The 13,639-nt window shown below is 43.9% G+C and overlaps 1 protein-coding gene across 1 annotated transcript in view; it reads right to left on the reverse strand.

Moving 5' to 3' along the window:
• LOC103397024 (WD repeat and FYVE domain-containing protein 3-like) overlaps nucleotides 1–13,639 on the reverse strand; it is a 65,256-nt gene that overhangs the window by 22,922 nt on the left and 28,695 nt on the right. Inside the window, exons 32-58 of the mRNA XM_025052898.1 lie at nucleotides 12,954–13,088; nucleotides 12,585–12,764; nucleotides 12,002–12,235; nucleotides 11,808–11,907; nucleotides 11,123–11,283; nucleotides 10,528–10,757; nucleotides 10,321–10,430; nucleotides 9,741–9,923; nucleotides 9,429–9,586; nucleotides 9,268–9,345; nucleotides 8,752–8,982; nucleotides 8,373–8,541; nucleotides 8,123–8,286; nucleotides 7,886–8,034; nucleotides 7,684–7,804; nucleotides 6,893–6,978; nucleotides 6,704–6,784; nucleotides 6,551–6,605; nucleotides 6,349–6,468; nucleotides 6,096–6,213; nucleotides 5,877–5,983; nucleotides 5,629–5,782; nucleotides 5,441–5,532; nucleotides 5,144–5,356; nucleotides 4,682–4,823; nucleotides 4,449–4,603; nucleotides 4,182–4,340 (exon numbers count right to left, since the gene is read on the reverse strand). Of these exons, the coding sequence (XP_024908666.1) occupies nucleotides 4,182–4,340; nucleotides 4,449–4,603; nucleotides 4,682–4,823; nucleotides 5,144–5,356; nucleotides 5,441–5,532; nucleotides 5,629–5,782; nucleotides 5,877–5,983; nucleotides 6,096–6,213; nucleotides 6,349–6,468; nucleotides 6,551–6,605; nucleotides 6,704–6,784; nucleotides 6,893–6,978; nucleotides 7,684–7,804; nucleotides 7,886–8,034; nucleotides 8,123–8,286; nucleotides 8,373–8,541; nucleotides 8,752–8,982; nucleotides 9,268–9,345; nucleotides 9,429–9,586; nucleotides 9,741–9,923; nucleotides 10,321–10,430; nucleotides 10,528–10,757; nucleotides 11,123–11,283; nucleotides 11,808–11,907; nucleotides 12,002–12,235; nucleotides 12,585–12,764; nucleotides 12,954–13,088 (3,885 nt within the window). The remainder of the gene's footprint in view (nucleotides 1–4,181; nucleotides 4,341–4,448; nucleotides 4,604–4,681; nucleotides 4,824–5,143; nucleotides 5,357–5,440; nucleotides 5,533–5,628; nucleotides 5,783–5,876; nucleotides 5,984–6,095; nucleotides 6,214–6,348; nucleotides 6,469–6,550; nucleotides 6,606–6,703; nucleotides 6,785–6,892; nucleotides 6,979–7,683; nucleotides 7,805–7,885; nucleotides 8,035–8,122; nucleotides 8,287–8,372; nucleotides 8,542–8,751; nucleotides 8,983–9,267; nucleotides 9,346–9,428; nucleotides 9,587–9,740; nucleotides 9,924–10,320; nucleotides 10,431–10,527; nucleotides 10,758–11,122; nucleotides 11,284–11,807; nucleotides 11,908–12,001; nucleotides 12,236–12,584; nucleotides 12,765–12,953; nucleotides 13,089–13,639) is intronic.

Below are 13,639 nucleotides of genomic sequence, written 5' to 3' on the forward strand. Positions count from 1 at the left end.
CAGTGGCACCTGCGGCCAATGCCTTCTCGACGGAGTGTAGGATGGCACGCACCTCGGTTTCTGCCGGAGCCTCACGAGCTAACCAGTCCGCTAGGTTGAGTACTGGTGGGATCATTCTGTCATGATTGGCCATCGACATGGCAGGAAGCAGGCAGGACCCAAATGCAAGACTGGTACAGGTAGTTTATTTCAAGATTCAAAATCCCAAAGTCCAGGACAGAAGCATAGGCAAAGTCGAGCAGAGCTGAGAACACCAACAGAGTTGAGCACAGCAACAGGCTTGCTCAGGAACCGACTACAGCTACAACAAAAAGCTCAACACAACGCTGGCACGAACGATACAGCGCTCATGTATATACAGGGAGTACCAGGTGACATAGGTGAGGCTTATTGCAGACACAGGTGAGTGTGATAACCGATTACCCCACACAGCAGACAGCAGGAACAGACAGACCTGACAAATAAGTATGTATCAAAAGATAAAGAATTATACTATAAGTAAAGTAATGAGTGAGCACTCTTAACCTTATGACATTACGGTAGGTCAACAAGTAAATAAACTGTATAATGACAATATTACATAACCAATGAACATCACTTTTATTTTTATTTTTTTAAATCACATAATCCTCAAGCCATGCAGGAGTGTGTCATACTCTCGATACTCTTGGAGAATGGTGAGGTGAGTGCACAGTTTCAGTTTCAGGTGGCTCGGCACCTTTGCAGCTTGACAATAAACAAGCATCAGCAGGCTGTGATGCTGGAACAGTGGTTGAGGATGAAGGGGCAAGGTGGAAGGCATTCCACACTTTTCTGTCCATCGGACACCAGGTAAGTGGCAGGACCCTTTTGAGCTGCCACCTTTAGAGGTTGGGTGAACTTTGAATGCGAATACGGACAGAAGATCCAATCTGGATGTTGGGTGGTTTTGCACCACGCCGTTGGTCTGTGTACTGTTTTGTCTTTTCTTGTTTGTTTTTGTTTTTGAATGTTCTGTAGCAGATTTGTTTTGTCAGTGCAGGGGCGCATGGAGTGTAGACCTCTAATGTGCAGCTTTGTATTGAGTGGTCTACCATGTAGCAATTCAGCAGAGGACACTGACGTCACGGCATGTGGAGTGGCTCTGTATGTGTGTAAGAATTAGCCTCTGTGACAAAGGCTTTCAGTGGTTTACCTTCAATGTTGGCTGTTTGCAGACAATCTTTGAACACTGTTGAAGCGCTCTATTTCCCCATTTGCTTGTGGGTAATACACAGCACCGAGACAGTGCTTAATGTTTCTGTCAGCAAGGGAAGACTCGAACTCAGCCGAAACAAACTGAGGGCCATTGTCAGTGACAAGGTCAAGTGGATTCCCTTCTCTACTGAACACAGTGGCAAGAAATGTCATAACAGTGGCTGAGGTAACACTTGAACAGAACACAATCTCAGGCCACCGGCTGTAGTAGTCGATGAGTGTGATCGCAAAGCGGCAATCAGCAGGTACAGTGTGAAAAGGACCAACAATGTCCACAGCTACCTTTTCCCAGGCTGCAGTAGGAGTAGGCACAAGTTGTAATGGAGCAGTACGGGTGGTTGCAGTTTTGTCATGTTGCAGGCAGGTGGCATGATTCAATGGAAGACTCAACCTGTGAATCCATCCCAGGCCACCAGTACAAGTCTCTCAGTCTTTGTTTGGTGCGGACGATCCCTGGGTGTGTAGCATGAGCGAGCTGGATCATCTTTGACTGTAATTCTTGAGGTACTACTACACGATGAGTGCCACGCACTATGACATTATTCTGCACAGCCAATTCATTCTGGCACAATGAGAGGATCTAAGCCTTTTGCAGTTCGAGGCCATCCCTTGGCAATGTAGTGTCGCACTTTCTGTAGCACAGGACACGCATCACAGGCACTGGAGAGTTCTTCAGCAGTGACTGTTGCAAAGTCAGTTGACACAACAGCCATCATCTCCAACTCCATCTCTTGATGTTCATCTGTGATGGGAAGAGGCAAACGTGACAAGCAATTTGCTGTAACATTCTCATGGCCAGGTTTGTATTCTATAGCGTAGTTAAAACACGGCAGACAAACAGACCATAGGGCTATTCACATGCCTGCACAGCGCCAATGCCGTAGTCTGACGCATCAGTTGTCACGACTGTCGGCAGGGAAGGATCTAACAAGGTAAAACAGAACTTGTAGCTATTATTTCTTTCACTTTGCAAAAAATTACTTGAGCCTCCTCAGGCCAATGGAAAGCAGTAGACTGTCACATTAGAGTACGGAGAGGTTCCACAAGCGTGGCATAGTTGGGAATGAACTTCGAATACCACACAGTCAGGCCCAGAAAGGAGCGTAGAGATTGAGCATCGTGTGGAGGGGGAGCTTGAACCACGGCTTGGACATGACCAGGTTCTGGTTGTAGGCCAGAGGCAGAGATGAGATGCCCAAGAAAGGACAACTCGGTCTTTCTGAAATGGCATTTTGCAGTATTGAGCTTCAAACCACTCTCCTGCAGGCAGTGAAGAACGGCGTTCAATCTGGCGTCATGTACTTCAGGCGTCTCCCCACAGACAATGATATCGTCAAGATAGCACTGTACATGCTTTTGGCCATCTAGGATCTGAGACATCATCCGTTGGAAGGCACTGGGTGCTGAGGCTAGCTCGTAAGGCACTCGTTTGAAATGAAAAAGTCCATCATGCGTTATAAACGCTGTAAGATCTCTGCTGCTTGGATGTAACTGCACTTGGTGGTATGCATTTTGCAAATCAATTGTGGAGAACATTGTAGCACCACGGAGCCCAGTAAAGATTTCTTCGATGTGTGGCAGAGGGTGACTGTCTATGAACACAGCTCTTTTTGGTTAACGTAAGTCCACACAAAGACGAATACCACCTGTCTTTTTGCTCATGACCACCAAAGTTCCTCAGAGACCGCGTCGCGCACAGCAAATGTAAGTCTGCGTAGTTTCTGCTGGATTGGAGGCACATCTGGACGCACTGTAAATCCAGTAGCAATGCCTAATGCGCTAGTGGTGTTGACAGTGTGACTCACCATTGGTGAAGCAGGTGTTGCAATCTGCCCATCGTGGATGTGAAGGTGCAGTGAAAACATCCATCGTCTGTTTGTGTGCTCTGACTGCAGTATGAAACAGAAAGCTGGAGGCATCCAAGGACAGGAATAGGCTTCTTCATGTAAGTTACCAGGCGGGCAGTAGGCTTTGTAAGAGGCACATGCATAAATGACGGACAGTAAACACTCTGGAAGAATGGAGACTGCTGTACCAGTCTCAACAAGCAAATCTGTAGTAAGTGACTGTCCATCTTTGGCATGAAGAGACACTGTGCAGGTAAGGTGATTTGTTTGTGAGACTGTAGATGTAGGAGGAACATGTAACACTGTAAGATCTGGCACAGCAACCCTCTGCACAGTTTGTGTAGGAACTGTACTGCAGCAAACCCTACTAAAATGGCCCATTTTTCCACAGTGATTGCAAGGCGTGCTTATGTTTGTCTGGCATGTCGTTAGCAGTCAAGGCGAGGAGATAATTTTCCAACATTTGTATCCACGTTGTATACAACATTGTCGGCTCCAGTAAAGCAGGGGGTTGTGAGATTCCAACCACAGCCATCCTCGTTGCCAATATGTTGTGTATGTAGCAGGATTAATTGTAGATTGTAAATGAGACACAGTGGTGAACGTACATCAACTCCTTTATTTAACTTCTTCATGCATTACTTCTCTGTTACGCATAACATTAGACAACAGTATAGTGCCACTGCTGAACGGGATGTATAGAGCACTATACCACACTCGTCCCTTGAATAAACGAGAGAACTGGCTCTGGTTGCCGTTTTAAGATTGCCAGTATCTATCGGATACATTTAATAGTAGTACTCCGTGAAAGGAGTAAAGAAAAAGTAGGAAAAGTAAAGCGAAAGTAGTAAAAACGGATTAGTGCTGCAGAGCGACCAAAAAGCTGCTGCCGTCAGCACTAGCGTAGCTTGTGTTGTATTTTATGAAAGAGGCTGTAAAAATATGTAACCACGGGCTACATTTGGCCCCTAAGCCTGACTTTGAACATACATGTGGTACAGCATTCTTTATGATATATGACAGTCTGCCCAATTCAGCAACATCTGTGGTTTGTTGTTCATATTTTATTTGTGTGTTTGTGTTGTGTGTGTGTTTCACCTGTTTGAGCGTCAGTGTTTTGTTGCGTTCCTTGGACGTTTCCGTCTCCCACACACAGACAGCAGTGCTGGTTCCTCCAGTGATGACCAGTTTTGTGTTCGGACAGATGGAGCAGAGGATCTGACCCCAATCTGTTAGACACTCATAGACCACCAGCGCCTGAAAAGAAGGACTATTATCCTCCAGAATACACAGAAATACTGGAACAAATCCACACAAGAATAGAAACATCCAGAGCCTGAAACAGAGAGAGTTAGTTCCACCCACCTTGTCAGATTCATAGTTGGTCAATCGGCAGCTGAGGTCAGCATAACCCCAGGAAAAACTTCTGGTCCAGGTGGGTGGGACCAGAACCTTATTCTGCTCCACAGCCAGGGCACCTTTGTCAGTGCACATGATCTGACCCACAGGTTCCTTCAGCTCTGAAACACACAAACAAACTGAAGTCTGATTTCTTTTGAATGTGTGTTGTTGAGATTGTGGTGTTTTTGTGTCAGTACCTTTAACAGGTGTCAGCGATGGCCTTAGATTATCCAGGTGATGGAAGAAGATTTTGTCACTGTTAGCATTTGGTGGAACACTGACCACATCTCCATTAGCTTTACCACGAACACGTTTGGGAGGGTGTGGTCTTTTAAACAGCTAAACACAGAAAAATACAAACAATAGATTGTTTAAAAGCCTAAAAAAATTAAATGTTGCAAATGTTTATCCTGTAGTTAATTCACTTAACTACAGCTAATCTACAATAAACATGTAAATGCTGCATATCTATAATCTGTACCTAAGCTTAAAGCTATACTGTACACAAAACCAAAGCTAACCTAAGTAACACAAACATGCTGCAAAAAACAATTCTAAAGCTGGGTTTACAATGAACATGACAGTTTTGAATACATCTTGTTAAGCTGCTAGTTAAACAAATTTAAACAGTAAGTCCAGTTCAGAGTCCTGCTTCTGACCTGCTTAGGAATTTGACCAAAGTTGTTGATAAAGCCAATGGTGGCTGTCTCCTTGAGTGGGTCGTTGATGTTGTAGATGTCCACCTGACCCTCATAGAACAGGTGGTGAAACACATTGATGGCCTCCACAGCAGGAGGACCCTGCTGCTTGTAGCCAAAGATGAGGTCGATCCACTCGTGGAGGTGGGCAGATACGTAGTCACACTCCAGAGCCTGCAGGAGGAATGGGAGAGGGTCAAAAGTGGTTAGGAGCGCCCTCTGTGACCCTAGTTCTGACTCTGAGGGAGCAGTACTCACCTCTCTGTGGACTCTGATGAACTCTCGAGGGTCGCCCTTTGCCCACGGTGGCAGGATAACGTCACCCAGCTTAGTGCCGTTTTGTTTGGCTCCTGTTGGTTAAATGCTAGTTGTTAATATTCTGAGATGGTTCATAAGTTCACTGTTTAACGGTTGTGTCAGCTTGGCTGAGTGTTCTTTATACACACCCAGGTCAAAGTTGTTAGAGTTGAGAAGGAACTCTGGGAGATAAAATAACTCAGGAATCAGCTCTTTGACATCAGCCATGTTGTGTTTGGATGCAGAAAGCCAGGCTTCACGGACGCTATGGAACATCCTGTCTGCCAGGTCAAAGTGACCACCCTTGATAATGACAGAATCGTGGATTAACACACACAAACCAACTGACTGACTGACAGGTAAACTCCGCCCAGCCTCGTAAGTTAATAAATCAAACCTGGAGTCGAAGAAAAATCTGGGTGAATGGCTCCATTCGGACCAGATAGGAAGCCACAATCATGGCTGAGGAGTAGTGGGTGCCATAGTGATATGCTGGAGTTTCACCTTCGTAGGATGAAAATGTGAAGAGTTCATAAATTGGAACAGAAGAAGAATTTAAATAGGTAGGAATACAGGATAAAAAAAACAGTAACAGGAACAGGCTAAAGTGTCTCACCATTTGGATCCTCCCAGTCTTTGTATCTCTTCTTGTACTGCGTGAGTCTGTCGTCCGTCTGTGCGCCCATTGGTTTTGACAGGTTACGGAATGTCTTTGGATTGTTTAGGTCCAGCTCCTAGTTAGAAAGGTTTCAAGACAACTTTTGTGTTATAAGAACCAGTGAAGAAGGATGAACCCTAAGGTTTTCCTCCTGCTCTTTTTTTAATTAGTAAGAGGAATTTTTGAAGATGATGTGATGACAGATGATCACCTCAGCATCGTAGTCTGCCAGGATCCAGGGGAAGACTGGGTACTGCATGAGGTCATTGTAGGAGCGACCTGCTAAAGTGTTCAGGTGCATCAGGTACTGAAAGTTACTGATCTCTCCACGCTGCAACACACAGACACAGAAACATACAGAGTAAGGAGTGTGCCATTGTTGCAGTTCATTAATGTCATCAGCAGGATCCTACCTCCCAACGCTGAGTCACTGACTTCTCTCCAACCAGAGTGCTGAGTAAACCAGATCTGAGATGTCAGAAACAACATGAGAGTCAGACAGTGATCATCAATATGCATTTAACATCTCTGATTTGTGCTGTGACTGTTGCTGGGCATGGTCTCACCCCTGTTCCACACTGGTGTTGGGTCTCTGACCTGAAACAGACTCAGAGCTGTCGGCTAGTGAAGGCACCACGGCCAGAAACCTGTAGGAATATCAATAACATGGTTAGGGTAATGAAGTCACTTCCTGTCCTAGCAGTGACATAACTTTCATAAACAACTGAGTCAGAAAAATCCCGCAGGCCCAGTACCTCTGGTAGACTTTGTTCCGCACTCCTTTCTGGAAAGCCAACAGGTAGTTTCTTCCATCTGCTGAGAAGACCTCTACTGCCATGGGCTGAAGATTCGAAGAAAAAGAAGAAGAGAAGTTAAGGGATGGAGAAAGATAATGAATGAAAAAAAAACATTCAAAGATATTCATTACTAGCTTATTTATGCCTAATTAGATTTTTTTCTAGAGCAATTTCAGATATTTTCTGAGCAGGACAGCAGTAAAAGTAGTATTTGCCCAATTTTATTTTAAGTACTGCTTTATTTTAAAAAAGTGCAGTAACATTTGGTATGCAAACAAAAAGGATGCCCATCTCTTGACTTCTTGAGTCACTTCAGTCAGTGTTGTTGGCCATGGTACACAAAAACTACATATGAATAATTCTCCAGCTTATTTTGAGCAAGATTTTAGGGTATAGATAAATGATCAAATTGTTTACAGAAAAACTTTAAAACCCAGAGATCAATAAGATAATTTAGTTGTCAAACAAAGATTATTTTGCTTAGAACAAGATGTATTGAATAAATTGAAGAATTCTCATTTTTAGTCTGCTAACTTCCCTTATGTTCCACTGCAGCAGCAGCCAGAAGATGGACCAGTGTTAATGGAGACAATGATTCCTTATTCATTACTAAGATTTCAATGTTAAATGATAGTTATTGTGATAACTACAGTATAACATACCCTATTGAAGATACTGCCACTTTGACCACGTTCCTATTAATGTTTTTCTGTATTTGTGTGTGTTTTTGTGTATCAGCGTTTGTCTACCTGGAGAAGGTAGCGTCTCTTGTGGACCTCTTTAATGTCCTCGTAGTTAAAGATGCTGCAGCTCCTCTTTAGCTGACTTTGGCCTTGTCTAGCTCCTCGAGGAATGATGGCCTCATACAGGCTGCAGACAGGAAAGAGAAAGTTGAAATAGAGGGGACTGGATAGGAAGTGTCCATTAAGTGATGTGAGCTCAGAAAGTTACTTCGGTGGCAGCGTATCGATATCTCTGATCTCCCTGGACACAGTCATGGTGTAGCCATCAATAACGTAAAAATGCTCCTTCCCAAAAAGCAGAAGACCTTCACTGGTGTCCAGACCCTGAACCCGAGCGCAACGGTACATGTGCTGGATCTGGACCACAAGAGATAACCACACAAACACACAGATAATTAGTTGACCTAACGACATGTCTATCCCGTATCTCAGTGAGAATGCCAACCTTCTCTCCTTCCTCCAGGAGGCGCAGCAGGGATGTATTGTCTGTCCTGTGCTCATCCTCAGGGACACTGGACTCCAGTAACTGTTCCTGAAGCTGCTCTGAACCATCGTCCTCACCGCCGTCTGCTGTGGACCTTGACCTTTTTAACGGCGCCTTCACCAGGCCTACAGAGGGATTAGCGTGAAAGGGGGATTGTGTTTTTTGTACAGGAACCCTTTTTTATTTGAATACATTGTGGGCATTTACTAACCTTTGACCCTGGCAATAGTGTCCTCTCCGTGCTCTTGCTCGTGAGGTGCTGCCTCTCCCTCTGTGTTCTGTTCCACTGAGTGCTGGTACATTCCAGGGTTCCCCGACAGCAGACGCATGTAGTACTCTTTACTGTCATAGCTGATGGCCCGACGATATCGTTGGGGCTTCTGAAGCCAGAGCAAAGAGGGGGGAAAAACATTAGCAAACATGGTAAAAAAAAATAAAAATAACACTGTGACCAGCTAAAGTTTAGCAAGGGGATAAATATTAGTTTAAAATATAGATTTTCCACAAATGGAAGCATAAATTCAAATGTGAACTTGAAACCCATACACAAACAGTGTGTATATAAAATGTGTCTGCTGTAACCTACGTACCTGGACAGAGGTGGCATTGTTCTCTGGCTCAGGCATGTAGGGGTAGTGGATGTAGAACATGTCGTTGTGGACCATCTTCTTCCTCATACGACACGGTCCCTCGGTCATTTCCAGAACAAACTTGTCCAGGTAAGAACCTATGGGGGGACCCCAGAGTCCGCGCTCACGCAGCAGCTCGTACTCCAGACACGCCCACTCTTCACTCACGTACTTCAGCGAGTTCTGCTGGCGCTGCAAGAAAAGGTAGAGATTTTGGATTCAGCTTTTCTCTTTATACTATTTGAAGGTTGGCTGTTCAGGGGCTTACAATATGTGGTTCTTTGAACTAACTGAGACTTAGACACATCGGCCAACTGAAATACAATTCATCCTCCTGTTCTCTCTCTGATCTTACTGTCTTGTCTTGACAGCTTATGCTTATTTAAACGACTCACTCTCCCATATCAAATGTGTTACTATGTCAAAAAAACCACAAGAAAAAACAAAACACTGAATTGTCCTGTACTCTGTCAGTACCTCCTGATGTTCTTTGTACTGCAATGTCACCAGATCTCTGACCACAGCAATGTGTGTAAACATCCACTGGAAAGTCTCCTGTGGAACACACAGATAGAGTGTGACGTTGTTATCCCCATGTTGGTAAATGTGCTTGAGAGCATGCATGTGTGCAGCAGCACCTGTGCAGTCAGGCTGTTCTTGTTTAGACTGTTCTCCTTCTTGTTGCGACGGACTCCCGTCAGTTTGGACAGAGCAAAGCCGCTGCTGACTCTGGAGAGCTTGGACTGAGATGTTGGAGCCACGGCTTCACAGCGACTGATGCACTTCCTCTCGTAGGCTACAAGGGCAACAGAGAAGGTGGTGAGTCAGAAACAGTCAAAGCACTAATTAATCTCACATTAAATGCCTGGAAAGACAAGTCTGGAAAATAAAGATGCAAGTAGCCATAATTCACCATCAACAGTCCTCATTTTCCTTTCAGTGTATCTCACCCAGATGGTTCTGCCAGCTCTTGAGTGCAGGTTCTTCCAGACCATGTCTGGCAGTGGCGATGTCCACGTGTCCTCTGTCATTACATGGCAAAGACACTTTAAAAATGTCCTCCAACATCTGACGTTTGCTGTGCATCAGCTCTGTCCACACACGGTTCACTGCCTTCAGCAGCAGCTGCCGCCCTGCATGGGTCATAGGTCACATGATTAAATATCTCATAGTCACTGTCAGAAATATGTTTGTGCATAACCTTTACAACAATCAGTCTTTATATACCTTTTAATAAATCAATTATTTTTAAGATTTTTAGTGGTGTTTTTTAGTTACAATTGTCTAAATTTAAACATTACCTTTTTAATGTTTTTATTATTTAACTACTAAACATTTATTTTAATTTGGCAAATGTGGAGCAGTTTGTTTTTTATTTGTCAGATTGAAGGTAAACTGCCTATTTGTCTGAAAAAAAAAAATTACCGAATACTAAATCCAACATGTCTGTATTTTTCTTTGTTTAAAAACAGAAGCTTTTCAAAGATTTTCTATGAACCGTGATGAACAAACCTGAGTGTGTTGACTCACCTTCACTGACATCATGGTTGTGTGCAGAGTCTGTTCCATTTTCTGAAGGAATCATGACATGCCAGGTGGTCATGCGGGCCTCAGCCTCCAGACCGAAGCCATCCATGCAGCTGCACGTACACATTCACACACAGAGAGAATGAGAGGGTCGGAGTCGACAGCAGCGACGTTAGAACACAACACACCTCGTCAACATGACAGTAATACCTCCCACTGTGCAGGCAGATGAAGCAGTGAGCCAAACATGCCACAAAGTCCTGATCGTGGTTTCCTGGACCCAGAACCAGGTTCCTGTTCACCGTCAGGACTCGCAAGGCATCTAGTAGCGTCACCTGCTGAGCAACTGTCTTATGCGAACAGCACAGCTGATACAGAACAGTCCGGTTTAGACAGTGATAGATTGTGTCCAAAGACAGACCCTGGGAACGTTGCTTAAACTGAGGAAAAAAGGAAAGGAAAAGAAGAGAAAGATATTTTTCTTAAGTTAGAAACTGTAAAAACATCTTTTCTTCACAGATCTGGACTAGACTGAGGTGAAAACACCAATAACATATTTAAGCAGCAGCCACTTAGCACTAGCATTAGATATCCTGAGATTAGGACCAAGAAATTTGTGTTAAAACCTCCTCACACCAGAGCAAAACTGCTGAGTCCCAGAAGCCACCGCCACTTTATTAGGAACACTTACGTATATAACTTATGTAATCTCGGAAGAATTTCCCTGTGAGTGTTTAAAACAGTATTCTGTGAGTTGGGCTGTTAGATTAGGTTGTGTAGGACTCAGATGGACCTCTTTATATACCTGTCCTATGAGCTGGATGATGAAGTCAACCACCAATTTGGAGTCTTTGTTGAACACTCCCTGCCACAGTTTATCTACCACACGCTGGGTGAAATAGAAAACGTTGTGGACCAGGATCTGGTAAGTGCCACTACTGCTCAGAGGCAGTGACGCATCCTCACCTGTGGGGGGAGAGCATGACGCAGAAATTGAAAAACACAATGTCAAAGAAGTCTTTAAAAAACATGAAAGAAAGTCAAATAAAAAAGACCTTGTGAGTTTTCCTGGCACTCATTTACACTTTCATCTCAGCACCAGCACAGAGAGCTAAAGGTTTTGATTTATATCTGCTTATCTAACAGCAGATAATACACAGCTTACAAAAAAAAAAAAAAAAAAAAAAGAAAAAACATCATCATTGCAAAGAGATCAGATGAATAGTTATTGTGGTAATAAAAAGCTAATAGTTGTTCTTAATGGTTAACAGCCAATAAAAGATAACAACTAACATCTAATATGGATCGCAACATATTTCACTTGAATAAAGATCAGGTAGGACAGTTGGAGATTGCGGAGAAGTAAAACTAACAACTAAAGTGAAGAGCCAACAGCTAATCTGAATGTTCAGTGCTAATTTGAACTGCTAAAAACCTGAAACAGTTAATTAACAACTAACACAAACACTTCACATAGATCACAAGCTTACCTAATAAAACGTCAGCAGCCAGTAGATGCTTCATGACTCCGTCCAGGACACTGGACTGAAACTCTTTCTGCTGTGTCCTGGTAGAACGCTCTGGTGATGCCTAATAGTTGAAAACAAATAATTAAATAAAAAAATGACTCAACTTTGCAAGTGTCTTGCAGAAACCAAGACTGTTAATGTTTCCTCGTCGTCACCTCTAACAGAAGGTCAATGACCGGTGTCTGTTTGCTGGCAGGAGTCATGCACAGGTTGTCCATAATCAGGACTCTCATGAAGTCAAAGACGTACTTCTTGGCTGGGTGGTTGGTCAGTGAGGTCTTGGAGCCAACGTTGCAGTACTCAGACTGACTGCGATTCATTCCCGAGTCTCCAGTGAAAGCCTTGAACTCCTCGATGGGTGAACCGGCTTCATTATCCAGATCACTAACCTGGGAGAGATGGAAATTAGTGATTTATTAAATAGCTTAAGGATGACCAATTTTAACTTTAGGTGAATAAGTAGAGGCTTTGCATTTTTTAGCTATTTCTTTACTATTTATATATCTATTGGCTACTGGGTATAAAGAAATGTAGTCAACAAATGTAGCCTCCTCTGATGCTGCAATACACTCCTGCATTGCAGCAGAGCCGTTCGCATTTGCAGTTAACTTTTGAGAGTTGTGGAAAAAGTCTACCAAATTATTTTTTTTAAAATGCTTCGTTTCTGTAGAGCTTTAAAGCTCCAGTCCACAATTCAATCTTTTTTTTTAGATTAAAAACTATTACCACCAGACTTACCATTTCAGAGTAGGGTCTGATGTTGAAGGGAAAGACTGAGGCAGCCAAAGCACACAGGAAATCTGGACTGTGCCACATAGACCCCAGGTCAGCTACGTTGTGGTACAGGTACCTGAAGAACTGCATTAATGTGACGGGGTATTCTCTGAGCCAAGAACCCTCCTCCTCCGACTGCCACGGCTTCAAGATGAACGAGGAAATACAACAACAAATTTGATGAACAAAAGTTCAGCCAAATTATAGTTAGTTGTATTGTCAAAACTTTATCTGTTAATCCCTGTTACATGTTTGACAGTCTGATACTGAAGTTCAGAATATGTACTGTAGTTTCAGTACTTGTGTGTCATATGGCATAGCATCATTTCTCACCAGGTTGAGCATGCTTCGGAGCATTGCTAGCAGCAGAAACGCAGCCTCAGTGCAGAAGCTGTGAATGGAGTTAAGCACCGTCCCACTGGAGGCTGAGATGCCAAAGACAAAGGTCCAGATGGAGTCGAGATCAAACTGAAGGAAAACACAAACACACACTGGGCTGAAATTCACTGACACGCATTTGTATCACTCGATGGCGCTGCGGACACGGTGTTTGGTACAGCGCTCCTTCTACTGTTTTTGTGTTTTTACCACCGGTGTTGGCTCTGGTTCCCAGAACTTTTACACCAGGGATGGACTTATAAACATCCGTGCAACAACTCCACTGGATTTATTCCCCGAGTTTCTCGCCTCTTCAACGGACATTTTACTTAAAGGCGAACCTGGTCATTACCAAAGCAGCGAAGGGTCAGAAGAGGGGGAAACGAGCCGGTGCGCTCGTACGGCTGCGGCGCCGCGGACATCATACCGGCATATTCCTCTCTAACGTGAGCTCACTGCCCAACAAAGTAGACGAACTTCAACTACTTGTGTAAAAGAACATAGATGTTTCCTCCTCCGCTGTCCTGTGCTTCACGACACCAGATTCCGCGCTTGAGCTGGCTGGGTTTCAACTATACAGAGCGGACCGCAACACGGAACTCTCCTGCAAGAGTAAAGAATAGAATAGAATAGCCTTTATT

The sequence above is a fragment of the Cynoglossus semilaevis genome, chromosome W, assembly GCF_000523025.1.
Source record: "Cynoglossus semilaevis isolate Cse_v1.0 chromosome W, Cse_v1.0, whole genome shotgun sequence".
Lineage (NCBI taxonomy): Eukaryota > Metazoa > Chordata > Actinopteri > Pleuronectiformes > Cynoglossidae > Cynoglossus > Cynoglossus semilaevis.